The 25,368-nt window shown below is 46.7% G+C and overlaps 1 protein-coding gene across 3 annotated transcripts in view; it reads left to right on the forward strand.

The window, feature by feature from the left end:
- mRpL20 (mitochondrial ribosomal protein L20) overlaps positions 1-25,368 on the forward strand; it is a 98,855-nt gene that overhangs the window by 70,609 nt on the left and 2,878 nt on the right. For 2 of the 3 annotated variants that reach the window (XM_075686888.1, XM_075686887.1), the window contains one exon: positions 15,957-16,022. The exons of the other annotated variant lie outside the window; for it this stretch is intronic. In XM_075686888.1, coding sequence (XP_075543003.1) covers positions 15,957-16,022 — 66 coding nt within the window. The remainder of the gene's footprint in view (positions 1-15,956; positions 16,023-25,368) is intronic. 3 annotated transcript variants of the gene reach the window in all.

The raw sequence follows: 25,368 nt of genomic DNA on the forward strand, positions 1-25,368 counted from the left end.
TTGCATATTGAAAAGATTTTGCGCCAAAAAAACAACACACACCAGAAAGACGACGACACCACGGGCGCTACTTCAACTGTTTAATGCCGATGTGCATCAAGAAATCTGAGCAAGGGGTACATTCCTGCAGTGTTTGCCCAAGAACCGGATGCCAAGGTACCTTTGGTCCGAGTGCCTTTGATTGGCGAACCTTTTCACTGATTGGCAGTCGACATTGTTGGTCCATTACCAGTAACAGCAGTGGGCAGTTGTGTTACCGGAATTAGGCTCCACGGCAGTTTTAAACGCGCTACTCGGCATCTTTGCGAGAATCGGATTTCCCAGTGAAATCCAATGCGACCAAGGTTCTGTGTTTACTAGCGCGCTTACCACGAAATTCTTGCAGAAATCTGGCATATCCATTCACCACAGCTCTGCCTATAACCCACAAAGCAATGAAGTCGAAAAACTTCAATCAGTAATGAAGCGGATTCTGCGCGCACTCTGCTTCGTGAATGGCACCGACTGGGATGGGGCTGTTCGCGCAATGCTCTTTACTCTGCGCTCCATCACTGACGAAGCAATCGGATTCACCCCGGCGGATCTTGCTTACGGTCGAGCGCTTCGCTCCCCGCTCACCTTGCTAAAAGTGGGAAGACGAATTTTTAGACAAATCCGTTGTCGATTACGTGCTGACATTGTTCGAACGCCTACATGAATCGCAAGAATTGGCGCAGATCAACATGGCAGAAGCGCAGCAAAACACAAAAGTGTACTACGACAGATCTGCACGCACTCGAACCTTGAATGAAGGCGACAAAGTGCTGATGTTGAATTCGTCGAAGGCAAATAAATTGGAAGTAGCATGGGATGCGCCATGCGACAGTCATGGTTAAGCAAAAGCTTTCCGACACGAATTACTTGGTAACGACGCCCGGTAAACGCAGGGACGTGGCAATCTAGCACTGCAATCTAGTGAAGCCGTTTATCCAACGCACGGAGACGTTGAGCATCGTCCTAAATGAACCAGACAAAATAAATGTTCCAGTCCCTCAAGTACCGACCCCTTGCTCTTGCCCGTCAACAGAAGAAATACTAGAATCTGTCGCTAAACAAGCTTCTTTAACAATCAATCAAAGCAAGGCGTTAAAAGTGCTTGTACGCTATTTCAGCGATTTGTTCAGCCCCTATCCCGGTAGGGCAAACCTTGTGGAACACGACATTGAATTGACATCTGACCAACCCTTCCATACAAGGATGCAGATTTTCGCTCTGTCATGAGAAGCTGTTGAACGATTACGTTCAGAACATGTTGAAACTGGGTCTAATTGCTCCAGTGGAAAGCAAAAACGTGTTACCGATGTTTATCGTAGAAAGTCCTGGCAAGGAACCCCGACCCTGCTTTGACTATCGTAAGCTGAATGCGATAACCAAAAGGAGGACGTTTCCCATTCGTAAATTCGTAAGCGAGAAAGTTTCTGCGGCGCAGTACATTTATACGTTAGATATGGTACGATGGATGGATGTTATAAGCGTCCCCTTTGGAACTGGGCGGTGGGTTGCGCCACCAAGCTCTTGATATTATACTGCCTAATGTGCTACCTAGGTTAAACAATGAAAAAAAAAAACCACTAGGTACGTCGCTTCTGGCAAGCGCCACTCACGAAGAACGCCAGTAAGCTCGCCACTTTCATGACTCCGGCAGGCACATATCGCCCCCTGGTGCTCACTTTTGGCCTCAAGAATGCACCGTTCGTATGTTCAAAACTAATGAATCAAGTGGTCACAGGCACCGAGTCTCTCGCTGTGCCCTACCTTGATGACATCGCTGTTTACTCGAGCATCTCACAACAGAATTTGGAACATTTGCAGCAGGTATTCCTTTGATCCGTGAAGCAGGGTTGACTCAAACTGAGCAAACGTAGTCTTGCAAGCACTGAAGTCCACCACTTGTGGCATGTTGTTGGCCAAGGGAAGCGACGTTCTTCCGTACTAAAAGTTGAGGTAATCACTAGCTTTCCTTTGTCAAAGACCCATTAACTCGCGTTCATTTTTGGGTTTAGCTGACTCCTGCAGAAGTTACATTCCAAACTTCACACATATCACTAGTCCTATCACAGACGCTCTGCGCAAGACCGATCCTACTATTGTGCGTTGGAATACGGCGCGTAAGGACGCATTTGCTGCAATTCAAAAGTTTCTTGTCACCAAACCGGTTCTCGCAGCACCAGGTTACTCTCTCCATTTGTTAGTTTAGTGTGACGCCAGTGACCACAGAATAGGCGTTGTTTTAAGTCAGGTGAACGAAAAAAGTGAGGAGCACCCTGTTGTTTACGCGAGTCGAACGCTAACATCACGCGAGCAAGCCTACAGCACAACAGAAAAAGAATGCGCTTGCTAGGTGTGGGCTCTCGAAAAGCTCTCGTGTCATCTTAAAGGCTCTTCCTTTGTTCTTGAAACCGATCATTCGCCTTAGTGTGGCTGAACCAAATGTCAAACAAGAATGGTCGCTTGATGAAATGGAGTCTAGCACTTCAACAGTTTGATTTCCTAGTGCGGCACAAGAAAGGCAAACGCCATGCAAATGCTGACTGCCTTAACCGCATTCCCCTCGCCCCTTTTAACGCGATAGCGTTAAGGAGCTCGTGTCGCAGAAAAGCCGGTGTCGGCGTCGGCGTCCGCGGCGTTGGCCGTGAGCGATAAATCACGGCAGGCACTTCATAAATAAAAAGCAACTTCCAAAATGGGCTGGGTGAGAATCGAACCAGGGTCTCCGGAGTGTGAGACGGAGACGCTACCACTCAGCCACGAGTTCGATGCTTGAAAGCGGTACAAACGCGCTTCTAGTGAATGCGGTGTTGCCTTAAAAACGTGCCGTAGAAAGTTATACTGCGGTGTATATCGGTAATTATGAGCATGTAACTTACAGAACTCGCATTTACACGAGTAGCGAAGTACGTTTCCGCTACATTTCTTCTGCGCTTACCGCACACGCAGAGCCATCTTGCGGCAAACACAGAAGACCCCCTCCTCTCAATGTACGGCGCTGCCCCGACAGGTGGCGTGCCATGCGCGCATTGGGGCTGTGCGCGGACCGGTGCCAGGCGCGTCGCGGCCCCAACTCCCTCTCCCCTGACGACGCTTCGCCGTGCTCCCACGCGGGTTGCAGAATCAAGCGCCGTTCCTTTCTTTAGATTACTATCTATCTATCTCTCTGCCCGTGCCGATCACGACGTTTGGCTGGCGTAGATCGTTTCCCCCTCCGAGACACCGAGTTCTTTGGTTCGTTCCGTTTGCTCAGGCGCACGTTTCGTGGCCGCGCCGAACGCTGCGTTGCTCGACGCTCTCCGTGTGATAGGCGGGCGCAAAGTCCGATGCGGGGCGCCTCGTAAGTGATCCCTGCGCCGTAGCGCATTGTCTTACACCCCTTGGCGGGTCGATGGGAATGCTGTCGCGTTCCACTCTTGAAGGCGAAGCTTAAGCGTCCTCCAATTTTTTTTTTGCTCGTGTGCATGCAAGTTGACGCAAGCCTTTTCATTCTCGTGTTAGGTTTTCATGTGTTCTGCTCCCCGTGAATTCAACTGCCGGGCTTTCCTAAGCTTGGACGCGAGGTTGCTTCTGATGCAGTTACTGCGTTTCTTCCGCTCTTTCACTAAGCCACTTCAGATCCTGTCGTGCAGCTGACAGGATGAACCCAGCGCGAGAGGTCTGCGACCGGCTCCCTTTCGCTACGTGCTCGGCATCATTTCGGCACTCAGCGAGAAGTGCTAATTGTGAGCGTCGCCTCCTCCTGGGCGTCCCAGCCCCTCTCAACGGGCTTGTTGTTCGAGCCCGGAGACGCACAGTGCCTTCTTCACCATTTCTGCGACGTCTAGCATAACTTGCCCGCGTGTGCCACCGTGCACCTCGGCTTCTTCACCCATTACGAGCGCAAGGACAATGTGATCGTGCAAAACGCGTCAATACTGTGCTTGGACAATCTTGTTGCCATCGTTGGCTACCTGTTCCCACCTCCAGTTGTTCAAGAAGCGCGATCCTCTTGAACGCCTCCAGAAATGGGTAGCTTTGGCTGAGCTGTGACATTCGCGGTGCTGGTCTCCATTCTACGTTGGGGCCTGCAGATAAAATTACCCCGCTTGCTGCGATATTTTTTTTTTTTGCCATGCCCTTATTGGCTACTTAGCGCACAAGAAGCGCGTCGCTGAAGGAATAAATGTGATTGTCTTCCTAGCGCTGCGTGGGCCGTCTGTCACGTGGCCGGTCGTCCTGCCACCCTCGGCGTCTAGCCGCTGAATACGTAATATCGCTCACGGTAAGACTACAAATGAAGCTGTGCAGGCTGATATGGGCTGGACTAGTTTTGAAGTGAGGGAAGCTTACAGGCAAATTGATTATGAAGAATGACTGAGGAATATGGAAGAAAGTAAATGGGCTGGGAGAGTGTTAAGATATCTGTACAGAAAAAACACTGACTCACAGTGGAGGAAAAGAACTATGAAGCTTACCAGCAAGTATGCGGCCTGTAGGGTGAGCAACACAGCAACAAAGAACGTCAAGCTGAAAGCAAGAAAGACTGAAATAATCTCATAGGTGGCGGCAAGGGTAAAGAAACCTGCCATGAGTAACTACTTAAGAAGAAAAAACTAAATCACGAAAGAAGCCATTTACGATAACTCAAAGGGAAGCTCATTACTTTTCGAAGCGAGATCGGGATGCCTTAGAACACGCACCTATAAAGCGATATATAAGAAGGAAGAAGAAGCATGTGCTTGCTGCGGTAAAGCTAGGGAAACTACGGAGCGTGTTCTGTTAGAATGTGAAGACTCCTACCCAGCGGTCCATATAGGCACCACTGGTCTCCTTGAAGCCCTTGGAATCAGCGAGAGCAGTGGAAAAGTAAACCTATCCGGAATAGGGATTAGTAAAAGGAGATTGGAGGATTGGCGGAATAAAAGTAGGGAAACGACAAAAAACGGAGACGTACAAAAGCAGACTTCGCAATAGGGGATCAGAAAATTTGGTTGTGGGAGTTCATAGTGTTTTTTCTTCTTTAACCTAGGTAGGTAGGATATTAGACAGAATAATAGCTAATAGCTAACCATTTTATTAATGACAAAGTCCTTAAAGTGTTTCGTTACATGGACGACTTTTTAGTGGTTTTAAACAAGCAGTGGTCTGTTTCGAATGAGGCTACAGTGAGCAGTGTTTTAGATGATTTTAGAAACATGGGGAAAGGGCTATGTTTTACTTATGAGCTACCGGATAATGGTTTGCTTCAGTTTTTAGATTTACAGTTAAAGTTTTCAGATGGGCACATTTGTTGGGCTTACTCCCCTCGTGCGCAAAAAGGGCTCCTGCCGTACAATTCGGCCCACTAAAAGGTAGTAAAAAGAGGCATCGCTAACCTCTGCCTGGAGTCATCGCTCCGGAAGTCGTGTGTGCATGAGATGCAAGGAAGTTTTGACAACCAATTGGGCAGGCTCGTTGCAGCTGGCTTCCCTGAGTCGGTCTTGGTCCCTGTGGCAGAAACTCTTTTGAAGAAGTTGAAGGCTGGGGTAAGCAGGGTAGAGCCGAAGAAAAAAGAGTGGCCTGTAGTGGTACCATACATCCATAAAGTCACGTACAGCCTGAAAAAAGTGGCAAACCGGTATAATGTACCGGTGGTGTTCTCCGCTCCCCAAAAGCTTGCCCAGCTAAGCCGTCGCATAACTTGCGAAAGCTAAATGCCTGGCTGTCAGAAGAAGCATGGCCAGCGTTTCGTAAAGTGTGCCACAAACGTCGTATATGAAATTCCTCTGTCCTGCAGGAAATCCTACATTGGACAGACGGGGCGCTGTGTCAACGACCGGCTTAGGGTGCATGCAAAAAGTATAAAAAATAATGAAGGTGAGCGACTTGTGGATCACTGCAGGACTTGCACCGATTGTGTTCCACGGTTCCGCGAAGCGAGGATTTTGGGTAGAGGCAAACATCAGACATCGCGTGAAACATTGGAAGCCTTCTACATCAAGAAAGCGGGTCCTAACTGTGTTAGTGATACATAGGTTTTTCTTTACGAGGCTGAGCTGAAGTTTCTATCACGCCTACTTTGATAAAACTTTGTACTCCATGTTGCCTTGTATGCATGCGCGGTGTTTTGGAGGGCTATATATGTCGAGTGCTTCCACCCTCATTAAACAGTTGAAGTAGCGCCGTGGTGTCGTCGTCTTTCTGGTGTGTGTTGTTTTTTTGGCGCAAAATCTTTTCAATATGAAATTAACCAGGTTAGTAAAAATAATATGTTCGAGCATTTTACAGCATGTACTGGTGAGAGAGATGGGACGATAATTATTGGGGATGCTTTGCTGCCGGATTTATACACTGGAATCATTTTGCCTATTTTCCACTCATTAGGTAGCGTACAATGGTGAAGGGATTGCTGGAAAAGTTTGGATAGTATGATGGAAGAATAATATGAAATAATATTTTTAAGAATTTCGAGTTAATACAATCGTATCCGGGAGCAGAATGAATGCTTAGTTCATCAATAAGCTTAACGACACCGGATGGAGCAACAATTATGGAGGGCATGGTAACATAGTTACGGTGCTGTGTACTTCACATATGTGTGCTGGATGTGGCTGTGAAATTTTCTGAAAATGCATGGTTTAGTATGGTGGCAGAAAGGTCGGAAGGAATTGGAACACCGGAGGAGTCCGTTAAGGCAAGGCTGTTGTCAGTCGAAGGAATAATTGCACGCCAAAATTTTTTAACATTAGTGGTAAGCATTGAAGGGAGAACCTGTAATTCGAAGTGCTTTTTGGCGTCTTTGAGCGCCTGCACATATGCGTTTGACGCCTCAGTATACGATGCCCAGCGTTCAATTGTGGGTGAAAGCTTTGCAATGCGGTAGAGACGCTTCTTTTTATTTGATAAACACTTAATGTAATTATTGTACCAGGGAGAGTTTGTGTGAGTTGTAATGGTGCGTTGAGGAATGTACTGTTCAGTTAGATGGTTGACTATAGCTGTGAACATGTTCCAATTAATTTGTACACTACGGTGTTCAAAGCCATTAAGGAAAACGCCAATAAACGAAGATAGTGCATTATTTATGGCCTGATAATTTGCTCTGTAGTAGTCTCATATTATCTTTTGCTTCTTTTTAGTTTTCGGACGGTCTAGTTTAATATCGAACTGTAGAAGTAAGTTGTTGCTAATTCCTGGCAGGTACGTTACAGGCTATACTATATCGGGTTGATTAGTGAAGACTAAATCTAGTGTATTTGCCGTGGTAGCTGTTATTCTAGTTGCCTGAACGCAGATCTGCACGAGTGAGAATACTGAACACACATCTAAAAAGTCACGAGCTTGAGGTGAGAGTGGGGATATTAAAGGGGGGTCGGTATTCCATGTGATGTTTGGTAAATTAAAATTGCCAAGTAGGAACAGCAGTGATGAAACAAAGCGTGTTGCAACTGTTCACAGCGTCATAAAGTTCATTACTAAAGTTTGGTGACGACGAAGGTGGACGGTAGCGTACCACTATGACAACTTTTTGATGATTAAGTGTTATTGCTGACCATACTAATTCTAGTTCAGTCTGCACGTGTATACATGATGATGGTATATCATTGGAAATTGCGAGGAGCACACCGCCGCCTCTCTGCGTGCTACGATCACAGCGATAGAATGAGAAGCAATGAGCATTGACGAAGATATCAGCGTCGCAGACATGCGCAGTGATCTATGTTTCCGTTAGCGCAATTATTTTAGCAGAACATGTATCGATTGCTGATGTGAGTGAGTTGTACTCGTTAAGGACGCTTCTGATATTAGTAAAAAGAAGCGATGCTGAAGCCGAGGATGTCTGGCCACTACCCCTCACTCGTCCCTAGGAAGTATTAGCAGAGATAGTAGCAGAAGGTGAGCTGGCATGTGCGCTTCTCGTATCAGTGGAAATGACAGTGGCAGTGATAGGGTCGTACATGTCAAATTTCTTGTTCATAAGTAACTTGTTGTGGCGCAACTTATGGGTTGGGGATCCAGGTTGGGTTTTCGCAAAGTCGAGCAACTTTTTTCGTGCTAGATGTGTTGCGACCGAGTAATCTTCACTAATGGTGACCTTACTTTCCTTTAGGCTGTTGCGTTTGGTGAGTATTAGGTCTTTAGTTTTGAAGTTCAAAAATTTTGCAATGATTGGGCGACATTTGTTAGGTGCGAATCTTCCTAAACGGTGTGCGCGTTCAATTTCGTGAGGGGAAAGGGGGTCAGTTAGGCACTCACTAAGGATAGAAGTCAGTTTTCCCTTAGTCGCCTGCCAGGTTTCATCGGAATCTGGGATGCCATAGAAAATTAAATTGTTACGCCGTGACCGGTTGTCAAGATCATCCTGCCGTGATTGCAAAGTGGTGGCCAGTGCAGAAAGTTCATCTGTTTGAGTGTGAATGGTGGCAATATCCTGGCTGAGTTCATCTAACCTTTTATAATTTTCCTCTAGCTCATCTAAACAGTTTTGAATCACTGTGATCTTGGTTTCAATTGATTTCTGTCCAGTTTTAATAGCTTTAACGTCAGCTGCCAATTCCATTTGTGTTTTAGAACTATGCAGCGAACGGGTGTGTACGTCCTTTAGCAAGTGAAAAATAACTTTCATCTGTTCAGTGGGATCCGAAGGTAAAGATTCAATGTCTAAAAAAGCTTCCGAGCGGGTGGTTCTGGGCCCAAGGTTGCTCTCAACATCACCCGCGCGCAACAATAAAAGGGTCATAGAGAAACATTCACAACAAATTTCGCACAACACTTGTGGACAGGGGAACAGCAATAAGCAGACGTTATTGCTCTTCTTAGCATACAAGGGAAGGTTTCTACGCACCTGCATAGCAAACGGAAAGCAGTTCAGCGCTCTGTCAAGGATACTGTCCCCGTGTCCACTGAAGCAGCTGTTGCAGGGTCGGGTTCTTAAGTACTGGGCCGAGGATGGTGTTGCTGTCGATCCGAGGGATGTTTTAAGGTCGAGTTGTACCGGGCAAAATGAGTCGATGAAGTGTGCGAAAGCAAGATGCGATGAAGGCACCTCGTCAATCGCGCAGGCGTAGCGATGATCCATGGTTACGGGTGACGGAAGCTGGCATATCAGGTCACATGACGGGGCCGATAGCCAGGGCATGAAGAATGCAAGCAGGGCCTGCTTAGCAAATGGAAAGCAGGTGGGAAAAATACTTCACATGTCTGAAAGAGTATACAAGCCTCTTGAAGACCTCCAAAAAGAAATTATTTCATCAGGATCTACTGAACATAATGAGCAAAAATCCACAAAAATTCTGGAGTCTGATTTCCCCTTCTAGCTATCAATCGCACAACATATCTCTTTCTAACCCGGATGGTTTGCATGTGTCGCCTGATGAACGTCCTGATGTTATGAACTCTTACTTTTCTTCGATATTCACTCATGAACCGTGTCATAATATTCCAAACTTTTCTGATTCCAAATTTTCTCAGATGCTGCCCATTACAGTTACGGCGGAAGGCATCGCAAAGCTGATCGAAAAGTTGAAATTATAAAGCAGTCCCGGCCCCGATAACATATCTGCTAAAGTGCTCAAAGCAACCGTAGTCCCATCAAGTCGTTTACTACAAGTAATCTTTACCCAGTCCCTCAATGAAGGCGTGCTTCCAGATGACTGGAAGGTCAGCAAAGTAGTTCCAGTATTCAAAAGTGGTAACCGATCTGATCCTTCAAATTATCGTCCAATCTCTTTAACATGCATTGCATGCAAACTAATGGAACATATGATTTATTCCCAAGTCGCCCTACACCTTGATAACAACGGGTTCTTTTTCACCAATCAACACAGCTTCAGGTCTGGTCTTTCTTGCGAAACGCAACTTTTTGGATTTACCACCGAGCTTCATTTAAACCTAGATTCATTATTTCAAACTGATGTAATATTCTTATAGATTTCTCAAAAGCATTCAAATGTGTTCCCCATCTACGACTAATCTGCAAACTCTCTTTTCTCAGCCTACACCCGCAAATTCTAGCCTGGATTAAATGCTTCTTCACCGACCGCCTTCAGTACACCGTTATAGGTGGATGTTCTTCAGCCTCAAGCAAGGTATTTTCTGGAGTTCCACAAGGATCAGTCCTTGGTCCCCTTCTCTTTCTCATCTACATTAATGACCTCCCTTGTGGTATTTCATCATCCATACGCCTCTTCGCGGACGACTGTGTCCTTTATCGTCGAATTTCAACTGAGTCTGACCAGGCCCTTCTTCAGAACGACCTGCATTTAATAGATAACTGGTGTACCAAATGGTTGATGCAGCTTAACATTTCTAAATGGAAATTTATTCAAATTTCCCGCAAGCACACTAACATCACCCATGAGTACTCATTACGCACAGTCAACATCTCGCAAGTACAAACGTATCGCTGCCTCGGTATCCTAATCGCTAGCAATCTTAACTGGTCGGAACACATCACGAAATTGATCGCCGACAGCTCTAAAACACTAGGCTTCATCAGAAGAACATTATCGTTGTCACCCCCTTCCATCCGTAAACGTGCATACGAAACTTTTGTTCGAATAAAACTTGAATATGCTTCCGCGATTTGGTGTCCACATCAAACATATCTAATCAATGCAATAGAATCGGTCCAGAACTGTGCTGCTTGATTCATATCTTCAAAATATGACTACAAAACTAGTATCAGTAGTGTTAAGTTATCGCTCAATTTACCCACATTAGTCTATCAAGGCAAGATACTAGCACGTCTATGCTTATTCCACAAGTTGTACTACCATTTTCAACATCTGCACGAATGACTTCTTCTACCACCAGCGCGTTCGTCATGACGCCTGTTCAATTCACTCTGTTTACAGCGCCTGTATGGATCAACTGCTGCCTTCAATAAATCATTTTTACCCACAGCAATTCAGGAATGGAATGCACTCCCAGATGCAATTGTCAGGGAGCATGATCCTGAAGAATTTAAAGAGCGGTTGCTTTCACATTTTGGAAACTACAATTGAACAATTTCTCTTTTGATTCCAAATGTTGTTGCATTTGAAGTTGCCTGTAGTCCTATTTTGTTTTGCTGCATTACTTAACCTGCATTATTTCAATTCATTCTTGATGTAACATCTTTGACTTATGTATATCTATGATTCCCCCTCCTTATGTAATACCCTGTAAAGGGTCCTTAAGGGTCCAATAAATGATGATGATGATGATGACATGAGGGGGGCCGATAGCCAGGGCATGAAGAATGTAAGTAGGGCCTGCATAGCAAACGGAAAGCAGTTCAGCGCTCTGTCAAGGATACTGTCCCCGTGTCCACTGAAGCAGCTGTTGCAGGGCCAGGTTCTTAAGTATTGGGCCAAGGATGGTGTTGCTGTCGATCCGAGGGATGTTTTAAGGTCGAGTTGTACTGGGCAGAATGAGTCAACGAAGTGTGCGAAAGCAAGATGCGATGAAGGCACCTCGTCAATCGCGCAGACGTAGCGATGATCCATGGTTACGGGTGACGGAAGCTGGCATATCAGGTCACATGATGGGGCCGATAGCCAGGGCATGAAGAATGCAAGCAGGGCCTGCATAGCAAACGGAAAGCAGTTCAGCGCTCTGTCAAGGATACTGTCCCCGTGTCCACTCCACTTGTCCGAAGTGCCTTTCATTTTTAAAACTTTGACTCAGGTTATTTGGGACAACCTGTATATATATAAACGAGAAGAAAGGGGTTTAACCCAGGGGCCCGATTTTTATTAATCATATTATAAGAAACCAACAAACATTGACAGCAACGACAACATAGGGGAAATTACTTGTATTACTAAATGAATTAAAGAAATGACAAATCAATGGAAATTAAAGTGGTTGAAAAATAACTTGCCGCAGGTGGGGAACGATCTCACATCTTCGCATTACGTGTGCGATGCTCTACCAATTGAGCTACCTCGGCGCCGTTTTCTCATCCACTTTTTTGGGTATTTATGTTTCCTACTAGAACCCTGGGAGTGTTAGCCAGTGCCACCACTCACAAACCTTGGCGGCGGATGTGGAACATCCTTTCTGCCACAGGCGTCACGAGTATGTGATCTATTTGGGTGAAGGCAACTCCACTTTAATCCACTTTAACTTCCATTAATTTATCATTTATTTAATTCATTTATTAAGTATGTAGAAGTAATTTCCCCTGTATTGTCCTTGGTGTCAATGTTTGTTGGCTTCTTATGATATATGTGATTGTGTGTGTGTGTGTGTGTGTGTGTGTGTGTGTGTGTGTGTGTGTGTGTGTGTGTGTGTGTGTGTGTGTGTGTATATATATATATATATATATATACATATATATATATATACATATATATATATATATAATCACATACACTTTTCTATTATTGTTTGTACACAACATTGCCTCCCCTTGAGACAAAGGCCTGCTCATTGACTATGTTTCTTGATTTTGCCTGAGCATTTAACAATGTGTCTTATCGTTCACTGCTTAATAATATTAGTACTCCTAATATTGACCCTAACATTCTGAAAAGGATTGAATATTTATTCACCAACTGGATCCAGTTTGTAACAGCTTACGACCCTGCCTCTGTCATGATGTCAGGTGTTCCTCAAGGCTATGTCTTGAGCCCTTTACTATTCCTGATTTACATTAAACACTTGCCTACCATAATGAATAGTTGTAATAATTTGTTTGCTGACATTTGCATTCTATATCGTGAAATAACTAATCAGCAGGATAAATTCATTCTCCAGTTGTACCTAGATAATATCTCAAGGTGGTGCTTATGGTGGCTGGCGTTTTTAAATTCCATAAATGCAAAATTTTGTCTGTCTCGTGTCGCTCAAACTCACCTGCTCCTTTTGGCTGTAGTATCAAATCTGTTACAAGCCACCATAAAATGGGACTTGAGGGAAACGTGCACTTCTGTGCTCGAACAGAAAGTCAAGTGGAGGCTCGGAATGAATAGACCGGACTCGCTTATCGTCAGACTGCCCGCCTCAAGTGGAGAACACTTCTTTTTCCTTCCCCTCCCCTTCCTGGGACACAGCGGGAGACAGCACCGCTTCTGTTCTCTTTCCTTCCTTGCATTGCTTGGTCTTGACGCACTCGGTAGCCATGGGATGTGAACAAGTGCGCTAGCACACACAATCGCAAGCACCACTGTAGCGGTATCAATAGATCTGACCATGAGCTTGTGACTTCCTACAAATATCTCGGAATTCAGCACAATGCGTTGGCGGGCTAGTTGGTGCGAATCCATGAAAACTGTGTTAAGCGCAAAAAGACAGACACAAGAAAGACGACAGGACAAGCGCCTTGTCCTGTCGTCTTTCTTGTGTCTGTCTTTTTGCGCTTAACACAGTTTTCATCTCGGAATTCATCTAAGCAATTCTCTTTCATGGTTTGCACACATTGAACACCTCACTAACAATGATAAAAGATCTCTTGACTACATACGCATGAACTTCGCTTAAGCCCCACCACATTTAAAATTACTGCTTTATGAAACGCTAATTAGATTGAAGCTGGAGTGTTTGTCATCCGTTTGGGACCCTGGGCAAATTACATTACCCGATGCCATTGAGTCAGAACAGGTCAGCTTGTTCTATCCTATAAAATGTTTCCGCTCAGCTAGTATTTCTTTAATGAAGTCGGACTTTGGCCGTAGTAATTTGCAGCCTCGAAGAAAGATTCAAAAGTGCCATTACTGATATGTCTTTAGTTTTTTGTGTTAAATATTCCTGTGTAATTAATTGTTTGAAAGTATATTCAACTGATCCATTGTACCCACCATCTCTGTAATGCCCTTTGGGCCCTGAGGATACTGAAAATAAATAAATAAATAAAATAAATATATTTGCTTCCCGCCGGATCATCTCTCGTCTCTGCTTGCTTCACACCTTTTATTACCATCCGCACTCCAGGCATTCCCTGTTAAATTCACCCTTTTGTACATCCTCTCGCTTAAGCCACAGTCGTCCCATAGCAAACATTAACATCCGATCATCTGCCATGAACACTTCATTTTTCCCCGATGCTATAACCCATTGGAACCATCTCCCAGAAGATATCGTGTCATGCACTGACCGTAAAACGTTCTGCAAAATGTTAAATAACCACACTGCTTAATTACCAATCCCACCTACCCTTACTCTAGCATGATGTTACTTTCTTTTTCACAATTGTTTCTGGCTGTATTTGTTTATCTTTACTGTTCTGTTCATTAATTTTGTTCTAACATTGTTACAAGGATTAAAGCGCTCCCTTATGTAATGCCTCTGGGCCTTTAAGGTGAAAATAAATGAAATGAAATGAATTAAGAAAAGCAAAGCATAATGCCTGAAGTAATTGAAACTTCAGATAAACGTTGGCCATTTAGATCAACAAATTGTGTGCAATTTGATAAATAAGCAGAAACCCAATCTACAATAAAATCGGCAAGACTGGTATCTTTAAGTTTGAAGATGACTTTAGTGTGAGAAACCAGGTCAAAGGCTTTCTTAAAGCAAAAAAAGATAATGTCAGTATGCGTCGCAGAGGCTAATTGAGGGGTGGAAAAAACTCTGCCTGAAACCATGCTATAAAGGTGTCGGTAAACTCCCACCATTTCAAAATTCAGTGATCTAGTTGGCTATCATGTGCTTAGGTAGATTCCAGTAGGAGGAAGTCAGATATAGGATAATTTGAGGCCAATGGCTTATGACCTGTTCTCAATACTGGCACAATTTGTGCTATTTTCTAATCACTGGGAATGCTACAGGAACAAAGGAAAGCACCAAAGATGATTGCACTTAGCAATCATCTCAGCATATCAACGTAGAAATGCATTTTGGAATGTTATCTGGACCTGGTGAAGTTTTAATCTTCAAGTTCAGAAGCACTGACATAGCGCCTGATAGTAACAATGTCAAAGTCAAGGTGATATCATGTGCGATCAATACACTTGCTGTCCTGAGCCTTAGAAAAAACGCTTTGAAAGTACCCATTAAGATATGCAACAGTACATAATTTGTAACGAGAGGGTCGTCATACATTAATAAATCAATGTCTTCTTTCTTTAGATACAAGTGTGACCAGAACCTTTCAGGAGCTGTTTGGATAAAGTTTTTGGGTGCATGCTGAAAGTAGTTTCACTTGGCACAGCTAACATGCTGGTTCAGGAGCATCTTATTTGATAGGATAATGCTGTGAAAAGCACCCTGCCATCTTAACCGCTGAAGCTTGCTTTTCTGGTGCAAAATTTCACGTGTTATCCAAGGGTTTCTTATTTTTGCCTGCCTTTTTTTTTAATGGTACAATATTGCCGATGCAATACATGCACAACTGTTTGAATTTAGCCCATAGCTCTGAAACATCTATCCCACGAAATGGGCATTGATTAAGGTAATCTAAAACACATTTACGATTCCTGTGTAAAACATTCGTAACTAATAAGCACTTCTGGAGGAGATGAACACTTTGTCATGTAGTGGTCTGAAAGGCTAGGTTTGAATTAGTTTTCATACAAGAGCCCACATGGTACTTCCTCATACCTCTGTGCCACAGCACTTTCATCTGACAGTCTCTCAAAATCACTAATGACGAAATCACTTTACCTGTCAGGTGTTGTGCCCAGCACAGTGCGTACAGGCTGCCCACTCGTAGGTAAAGCAGTTAGGTAATCGACCTTACAACCTACCTGTGGCTTATAACTTGTGCCACACCCGGGCCTTCCATCCAGCAGTCGAACTGCACTAATTTTTCGAGTCTTTATTGCTCTCGTCTATCTCATGAGCAGGGCACGCTTGAGAAAGTGATACAACACATGCTTTACCATTCGCACAGACTTTTTGAGTTTCTGCAGGTATGTAGTGTTGTGCTAGTGGTTAAGGCAGCAATTGACTGCTCTACTGGAGCAGGCAAAACATTTGGCTTAGCTACACATTGTCAGCTTGAAGATGAGGGTCTTGGCGGTCACATACAATTTATGTTGCAGTGCCACCTGGCCTTGGATCGTCGTGTGTTGGCTGAGCTCGCCTACACGGAGCCCCGCACATTCAAGGTGATTGCATATGACTGGCTTGTCCCAGTGAGGAAAGTGTACAAACAGGTTTTTCTTTGGGCAGGTCACTTGTTGATGCAAAGTCACACATATTGCAGTGGTTGGAATGCTACTACAATTGCTCCATTCTGCTACAGTTGTGTTAAAGCTGCTACATCTGTGCTACAAATGAGAGAAACTGCTCCACAGCTGCTCCAGGCTCAATCTTGGAGGCCATGGTGAAAAGAAGTTGTGGTCCACACCAGGTGGTGGTCGCCACCACCCTATGCGACAAGTGCCATCACGTCCTGTCATTCATAGAGCTAAAGGAACTAAAGGGTCACTGAGCTAATCCAATCCTGTGATTGCCCAGTTTGTTATTAGATGTTTGCTATTAGAAAACTTTCTGTAACATATTCATGGGTTGTGAATAGTTAAAGATCAAGTCATCTTGAGCCTGTTGTGTGTTGTTGCCATGTGCCACATTTGTACATTGTACTGGTGACCTCTTTACTACCGTATGACTGTATCACCTCAAGTTTTTTGCACCTTTATGTGACTTGCTTTACTGCTAGGGACACACGGTATATTCTGTTTCAAGTGTACAGGTTAGCTCAGTGAGGCTGTGTGATGGTTGTAATTTGTTTGTGAGTGGTTGCGTATATGGATAACTTCCTTGAGAATACTTGCAGTGATCTGCACCTATACCTGGAACCATTTTTGACATGCACGAATAGTGCCCTACCAATAACTATTCAGAGTCGTCTTTGTCGACTGTGATAAAATCAGCTCCAAATCATCATATGTTAAACCTCGATATATTGAACACGGATATATCAAATTATTGCTTATATCGAACAGCTTCTATATCACCTGGAAAATCGCATGCATTCTTAATTTTCCATTTTTAACGGCGTTAGACGTAAAATGGATGCATTGAACTCTGCCACCCCAGACCACGTGCGCTCTGTCGACAGGAAGCGAGCTTTCTCGCAACACCCTCGAAGGTGGCGGTGGCACAATGGCTGTTGCCGACTGCTGCGCACTATAGCTGCACACATCAATTGCGCCGAGGGCGCCATTTGAACGTAGCGGTGTACGCACTTGGTGGCTTGGCTAGTTTAACGTAAACGATGCAGTGCATTTGCCGCACTGACTCCTCCTCAGTGCCACGCTGTGCACCTGCTAGGCCTCGCGAGGACTCGTGGTTTGCATCCATAAAGACACACGAAAGTGCACACTCACTGGGCTCAACTTGGCAGATGCCACTTCCTACTTTGTTATTTACAGTGTTTCAGAATGCTTCTATTGATGGATGTGGAGATCGCAGTGGAAGTAGCAGCCAAACGAAGACGTGGGCAAGGTTGATCCCGCAAGCGCTGACGTTGCCCCGTTTCCAACTTCAACTGAGGCTGTAGCCGCTTTGGCCTTTCTTCACTGCTACTGTGGCGCAATAGAAGGCACCAGCCTATTATTTGTAGATCGTTTAGACTATGTTGAGGACGCCGTGGTTAAGCATGCGGCTGCCAATAAGGAGCAGGCTACACTGCTGCAGTACTTTCAGCCAAAGAAATAAATACTTTGTGTGAAACTTCAAGTGAGTATTACTGTACCACGGTTGGTTCATTGATTGATGTGTACAAGTTTTTGATGCATTTTTTATGTGATCTTATATATCGAATTCTGGCTATACAAACTATTTCGCAATCACTGTGCTGTTCGATATGCTGAGGTTTGACGGTAATTTCTTCGACAAAATCTGCTCCAAAATGGTATTGGCCATTCCTGCCACTGATATTGTATTTTACAATTGGAAAGGTGCACTATTGCATACACCGCAGCGGGACCTGCTGTGGTGTATGCATCTTGAAGAACCAGGGCATCTTGGAGATGTTTCTGGCAAATAGTATCCCATGTGTCATACTGGTCGAGTCTTTACTAAAACAGCATGCACAATCCAGTTTTTTCTGCAATACAGTCCACTTGCATTAAGCCAACCTTGACAACAGCAGTGAAATTCATCTATGTAATTATCTGGCAGGTTGACCTAAAGAACAAGCAGAAAAGTGCCCAAACACACTGCTGGTTCGTTTAGCAGTATTTGCCTAATTGTAACACATCCACTACTCTAACGTGCACCCAGCGTTTGTGTGTTAAAGGCATTAGAAATTGCAACTCTTAAACAAAGTAGAAATTTAATGTGCATACTATTTTTTAACAAGAAAAATATAGCATATACCCCGAAAAATGATGAAACCAGCGAGTATCAGCCTTCACTGAAGGAATATTTATTTACTCTTTGTCATCATTTTACCACTGTCTGTGAGCCACAACATATCATCCTCCATGTGGTCTGTTGTGCTTGACATTGCATATTTATTGAGTGACTCGACAACATTTCTAAACTAGATTGTGGCCCATGTCTAGGCTAACCACGTATCTAGTACATGCTGCAACGCCTGCTGTTCTCAAAAATATTGAAAACACCTGATGCGAATTTGTTGTCACTGGCATAGCATGTAGCACAACTTGCCTTTTGGATGAACTTTTAAAATCAAATGCTGAAAATGACGCGTCTTTTGTGAAAACTTGCCCTTTGCCATCTTGTGATGACACTAGCGATGGTGCGATGCCAGCTCTGATGGTAGGCTGTTGTATACACCACGAATACAGTTCTGTATCTCATTGTACTGTGCAGACAATTTTCTGACCAATTTAGAAAAAGTAGTGTGCTCCAGAAACAGGTAAATATTGTCACGTGGTCGTGACGTCAAAGAACACTGTAGCAATAATGTTAAACACACAACTAACTTTTATTGGGCGAACCTGTGCCCACAAAAGAAGCTACACTTATAGCACAACGATAGCGGCGAACACGGTCGGCGATCGTCGAAAATCTGATCAGCGGGTCAAGCGCGTCGGCTTTTATAAAGCAGTCGTCGAACGTTCCAGACTAATCGTTCGGACTCGCGTGCCTTCCACAAAGTTCTACTCCATTCGCGTCAGGCGATGAAATCAGATAACACAAGGTTCGGCGACAACAGACAGCCTGGTAGAAACATCGATAACTTTCCAGAAACTTCGATTACATGCAGGCGCGTACCGCGCTGTGCGATTACATTTGTTAGGCGGCGAAACGTGGTCGCCCGATAAAGATAAGTACACGTGTCATTACCACCCTCTTAAGAAGCATCGACCCGATGCTGCATACAAATAAAATAAAGAAAAACACCCGTAGCAAAGAAAACAAAAATAAGGAAGTTCGTCAGCGTCCGTAAAACGGTTTCAGACGCACCACGTGGACCACTTCAGATCGTGTGCGGCGCCGCTGTGAATGCGAAATTCCGTCTGGCACGACCTCATAGTCCAGTGCGCCAATACGTCGAATGACCTTGTAGGGTCCGAAATAGCGGCGCAATAGTTCCTCACTCAGTCCTCGTCGGCGTATCGGGGTCCAAACCCAAACACGGTCGCCGGGCTGGTACTCGACGAAGCGTCGTCGCAGGTTGTAGTGTCGGCTGTCGGTCCTCTGTTGGTTCTTGATCCGTAGGCGGGCGAGCTGTCGGGCTTCTTCGGCGCGCTGCAGATAGCTAGCGACGTCAAGATTTTCCTCGTCAGTGACGTGCGGCAACATGGCGTCGAGCGTTGTCGTCGGGTTCCTGCCGTAAACCAGCTTAAATGGGGTGATCTGTGTTGTTTCTTGCACCGCTGTGTTGTAAGCGAAGGTTACATACGGCAGGACCGCGTCCCACGTCTTGTGCTCAACGTCGACGTACATCGCTAGCATGTCGGCGAGGGTCTTGTTCAGGCGTTCCGTGAGACCATTCGTCTGCGGATGGTAGGCAGTTGTCCTCCTGTGGCTTGTCTGGCTGTACTGCAGAATGGCTTGGACGAGCTCTGCTGTAAAAGCCGTTCCTCTGTCGGTGATGAGGACTTCTGGGGCACCATGTCGCAGCAGGATGTTCTCGACGAAAAATTTCGCCACTTCGGCTGCGCTGCCTTTTGGTAGAGCCTTAGTTTCAGCAAAGCGGGTGAGATAGTCCGTCGCCACGACGATCCACTTATTCCCGAATGTTGACATCGGAAACGGCCCCACCATCCCAATCTGCTGGAATGGTCGGCGAGGAGGTTCGATCGGCTGTATTAATCCTGCTGGCCTTGTCGGTGGTCTCTTGCGTCGCTGACACTCTCGGCATGTCTTGACGTAATGGGCGACGTCGGCGGTCAAACGCGGCCAGTAATACCTTTCCTGTATTCTCGACAGTGTCCGGGAAAATCCGAGGAGCCCAGAGGTTGGATCGTCGTGTAGGGCGTGCAGTATTTCTGGACGCAGCGCTGACGGTACAACAAGAAGGTAGCTGGCGCGGACTGGTGAGAAGTTCTTCTTCACGAGCAGGTTGTTTTGTAGCGTGAACGAAGACAATCCATGTTTGAATGCCCTACGGACAACGTCGGTGTGCCCTTCCAAATACTCGACTGGGGCTTTTAGCTCCGGGTCTCCTCGTTGCTGTTCGGCGAAGTCTTCCGCGCTTATTATTCCAAGGAAGGCGTCGTCTTCCTCATCATCTTGCGGCGGTGGGTCAATGGGGGCGCGTGATAGGCAATCAGCATCTGAGTGTTTTCGTCCAGACTTGTATGTTACAGTGATGTCGTATTCTTGTAGTCTGAGGCTCCATCGTGCCAGCCGTCCTGAAGGGTCCTTTAAGTTAGCTAGCCAACACAACGCGTGATGGTCGCTGACCACTTTGAATGGCCTGTCATATAGGTAAGGGCGAAATTTCGCTGTAGCCCAAACGATGGCGAGGCATTCCTTTTCGGTTGTAGAATAATTGCCTTCCGCTTTTGACACCGACCGGCTAGCGTAAGCTATCACGTGTTCATGTCCATCTTTTCTCTGGACTAGGACGGCACCGAGGCCTAGGCTACTGGCGTCAGTGTGGATTTCGGTATCGGCGTGCTCGTCGAAGTGCGCAAGTACGGGCGGCGACTGCATGCGTCGTTTTAGTTCTTGAAATGCGTCGGCCTGCGGCGTTTCCCATTTGAACTCGACGTCACATTTAGTTAGCTGTGTCAGCGGCTCAGCGATGCGTGAAAAGTCCTTGACAAATCGCCTGTAGTAGGCACACATGCCAAGAAATCTACGCACTGCCTTGTCGGTGGGCTGCGGGAACTTTGCGATGGCAGCTGTCTTCTGCGGGTCAGGGCGGACTCCAGACTTGCTGATGACGTGGCCTAGGAACAGAAGCTCATCGTAAGCGAAGCGGCACTTTTCTGGTTTCAGAATGAGCCCTGATGACTTGATGGCCTCTAGTACTGTGGCAAGCCGCCTAAGGTGATCGTCGAAATTTCCGGCGAATACAACGATGTCATCCAAGTAAACGAGACAGGTCTGCCACTTCAGTCCTGCTAAAACCGTGTCCATCACGCGATGGAACGTTGCAGGCGCTGAGCACAGTCCAAATGGCATAACCTTGAACTCGTAGAGGCCGTCTGGGGTGATGAAGGCGGTCTTTTCGCGATCTCTTTCGTCGACATCTATTTGCCAATAGCCAGACTTGAGGTCCATCGACGAGAAGTATTTAGCGTTGCAGAGCCGATCTAATGCGTCGTCTATTCGTGGGAGGGGGTATACGTCCTTCCTCGTGATCTTGTTCAGACGACGATAATCGACGCTGAAACGTAGGGTTCCGTCCTTTTTCTTCACCAGGACAACAGGGGATGCCCACGGGCTTTTCGACGGCTGGATGATGTCGTCGCGCAGCATTTCGTCTACTTGTTCTCTTATAGCTTCGCGTTCTCGCGGCGAAACTCGGTAAGGGCTCTGGCGGAGTGGTCGAGCGTACTCCTCGGTGATTATGCGATGCTTGGCGACTGGTGTTTGTCGAATCCTCGATGACGTCGAAAAGCAGCCTTTGTATCGTTGGAGGAGACTTCTGAGCTTCCGTTGCTTAATCACGGGGAGACTTGGATTAATGTCGTAGTCTGGTTCGGGAATGATGGTCGTCGGGGTAGATGCGGTGGAATCCGAGAGGACAAACGCGTTACTGGTTTCCAGAATTTCCTCGATGTACGCGATCGTCGTGCCCTTGTTGGTGTGCTTGAACTCCTGGCTGAAGTTTGTCAACACTTCAGTTTTCCCACCATGCAGTCGAGCTATCCCTCTTGCGACGCAAATTTCGCGGTCTAGCAGTAGACGTTGGTCGCCTTCGATGACACCTTCTACGTCAGCGGGTATTTCGGTGCCGACCGAAATAACAATGCTGGAGCGAGGCGGGATGCTTACTTGATCTTCGAGCACACTCAAGGCGTGGTGACTACGAGGGCTCTCCGGCGGTATCGCTTTATCTTCCGACAGCGTTTGACTTCGACTTCAGGTCTATGATTGCGCCGTGTTGGTTCAGGAAGTCCATGCCGAGAATGACGTCTCGTGAGCACTGTTGGAGGATAACGAAGGTGGCAGGGTAAGTCCGGTCATGAACCGTAATTCTTGCCGTACAAATTCCAGTCGGCGTAATGAGGTGTCCTCGAGCGGTTCGAATTTGAGGGCCTTCCCATGCATTTTTAACTTTCTTCAACTGGGCGGCGATGTGTCCACTCATTACGGAGTAATCGGACCCTGTGTGCACTAAGGCGGTAACTGCGTGGCCGTCGAGAAGCACGTCAAGGTCGGTGGTTCTTCGTCTGGCCTTGCAGTTAGGTCTTGGCGTCGGATCACGGCTACGTCGTGTTGAACTGAACCTGGAGCATCGCGTCGTCAAGTCGTCTTTCGTCGGTGTAGTCGTGGCTTCCTGACTTCGTCAGGACGGCGGCGTGTCATTATGTCGTCGAGATGGTTTCTTCATCGTCTTCGTTGGCGGCGGAGGATCTTCCTCAGTTCGACGAACAGCAACCGCACCTCCATCGGTTGCTGCTTTTATTTTTCCGGATATGGGTTCGTAGAGCGGTCCCGGGCTGGGCCGGTGTATGGTCGGCGCTGCGGCGACAGGTAGCGGCCTGGTGACGGCGAACGGGACGGCCGTCGAGGGCTCCACTGAGTGGCGGCCAGGTAGTCGGCGATGTCACGTGGGCGCTCGCCAAGCTGTGGACGCGGCGCGTTGACGGCGAACCCTCTCAGTCCCATGTCGCGGTATGGGCATCGGCGGTACACATGGCCGGCTTCTCCGCAGTGATAGCAGAGCGGGCGGTGGTCGGGGGCTCGCCAAATGTCCGTCTTCCTCGCGTATGTGCAGTGGGCGACGGGTGGGCGTGCTGGTGGTGGCGGCGGCGGACGACGGAATTGCGGTGTTACAGGGCCCTGGCGCGGTCGCGGAGGGGTGCCTTGACGGCGTGCGACGGCGGCGTAGGTCATCGCTTCCGGCTGGGGCTGTGGTGATTCTGGTTGCACCTCAGGAACTCCAAGCGATTGGTGCACCTCTTCTTTCACGATGTCGGCGATCGAGGCCACTTGAGGCTGCGACGAAGGCAAGACCTTGCGCGGTTCTTCGCGCACAATCGCCCTGATGGTCTCGCTCAGATCGTCCGTGGCCAGTGATTGAATTCATGCGTAGTGGATAGAGCTTGTACGGCGGTTGAATTGCCGGTTCCGCATTTCGAGTGTCTGCTCGATGCTGGTGGCCTCGCGAAGGAACTCTTCTACGGTCTTCGGTGGGCTTCGTATCATTGCGCCGAAAAGTTCTTCCTTCACACACCACGCATGAGAAGGCGGACTTTCTTCTCCTCAGGCATATCCTGGTCGGCGTGGCGGAATAGACGGTTCATTTCTTCCGTGAAGATGGCAACGTTCTCGTTAGGTAGCTGCACCCGGGTTTCTAATAGCGCTTGGGCTCGTTCTCGGCGCACGACGCTTGCGAATGTCTGCAGGAAGCCGCTACGGAAAAGTTCCGAGGTCGTTAAGGTGGCTTCTCGGTTCTCGAACCACGTCCTGGCTGCGTCTTCCAATGCGAAGAAGACATGTCGCAGTTTGTCGTCGCTGTTCCAGTTGTTAAACTTAGCGACTCTCTCATACGTCTCAAGCCAGCTTTCCGGGTCCTCGAAAGTTGAACCGCGGAACGTCGGAGGCTCCCTGGGCTGCTGCAGCACGAAGGGGGACGCTGGGGCTGCCATTGGGGTGGACTTGGTGGCGATCTTCCTAGTCGTCTCAGGCAAAAGTCCGTGCTCCGGGGGCAGTCCTTGCAGCCTGCGGCTACCTCGCTGGTTCTTGGCGACGTTGGTGTCTTCCGCGTGAGGACTTGGGTCACGGCTTTGTGGGGGCGTCCGGTACATGAACGCAAAGCACCTCCACCAGATGTCACGTGGTCGTGACGTCAAAGAACACAGTAGCAATACTGTTAAACACAAAACTAACTTTTATTGGGCGAACCTGTGCCCACAAAAGAGGCCACACTTATAGCACAACGATAGCGGCGAACACGGTCGGCGATCGTCGAAAATCTGATCAGCGGGTCAAGCGCGTCGGCTTTTATACAGCAGTCGTCGAATGTTCCAGACTAATCGTTCGGACCCGCGTGCCTTCCACAAAGTTCTACACCATTCTCGTCACGCGATGAAATCAGATAACACAAGGTTCGGCGACAACAGACAGCCGGGTAGAAGCATCGATAACTTTCCAGAAACTTCGATTACATGCAGGCGCGTCCCGCGCTGTGCGATTACATTTGTTAGGCGGCGAAACGTGGTCGCCCGATAAAGATAAGTACATGTGTCAATATGGTAACCGCTCATTAGACAGTAGTTTATATTTATTTATTTAAGAATAGACTGCAGAGTCTATTGACTCCAAGCAGGAGTAGACACAAATAGAAATACATCAGAAATCCACAACAGCAATAAAAACTTAATACAATAAATCAAGACATGAAACACTGCATATAACATATAACCCGCCGTGGTTGCTCAGTGGCTATGGTGTTGGGCTGCTGAGCACGAGGTCGCGGGATCGAATCCCGGCCACGGCGGCCGCATTTCGATGGGGGCGAAATGCCAAAACACCCGTGTGCTTAGATTTAGGTGCACGTTAAAGAACCCCAGGTGGTCAAAATTTCCGGAGTCCTCCACTACGGCGTGCCTCATAATCAGAAAGTGGTTTTGGCACGTAAAACCCCAAATATTATTATTGCATATAACATAATGTGAGTACGCTTTACCCATGCATTTTGAAGTTTGTAAAAAACCCTTCAACACTTGTACTGTCTACAATATGTTTCGGTAATTTATTGCAGGCGCGTATGGTTTTCTGAAAAAATGAATATTTAAAAGTATCGTTTCGAGCATTGTATTACTGTAACATTTTCCCATTATCAAAACGCGAGCTTGTGCGCAGAGTATGAGGAGTAATGAAATTGGAATGGATTTGTATTATGTTGTTGTA

Source organism: Dermacentor variabilis, chromosome 3, assembly GCF_050947875.1.
Source record: "Dermacentor variabilis isolate Ectoservices chromosome 3, ASM5094787v1, whole genome shotgun sequence".
NCBI lineage: Eukaryota > Metazoa > Arthropoda > Arachnida > Ixodida > Ixodidae > Dermacentor > Dermacentor variabilis.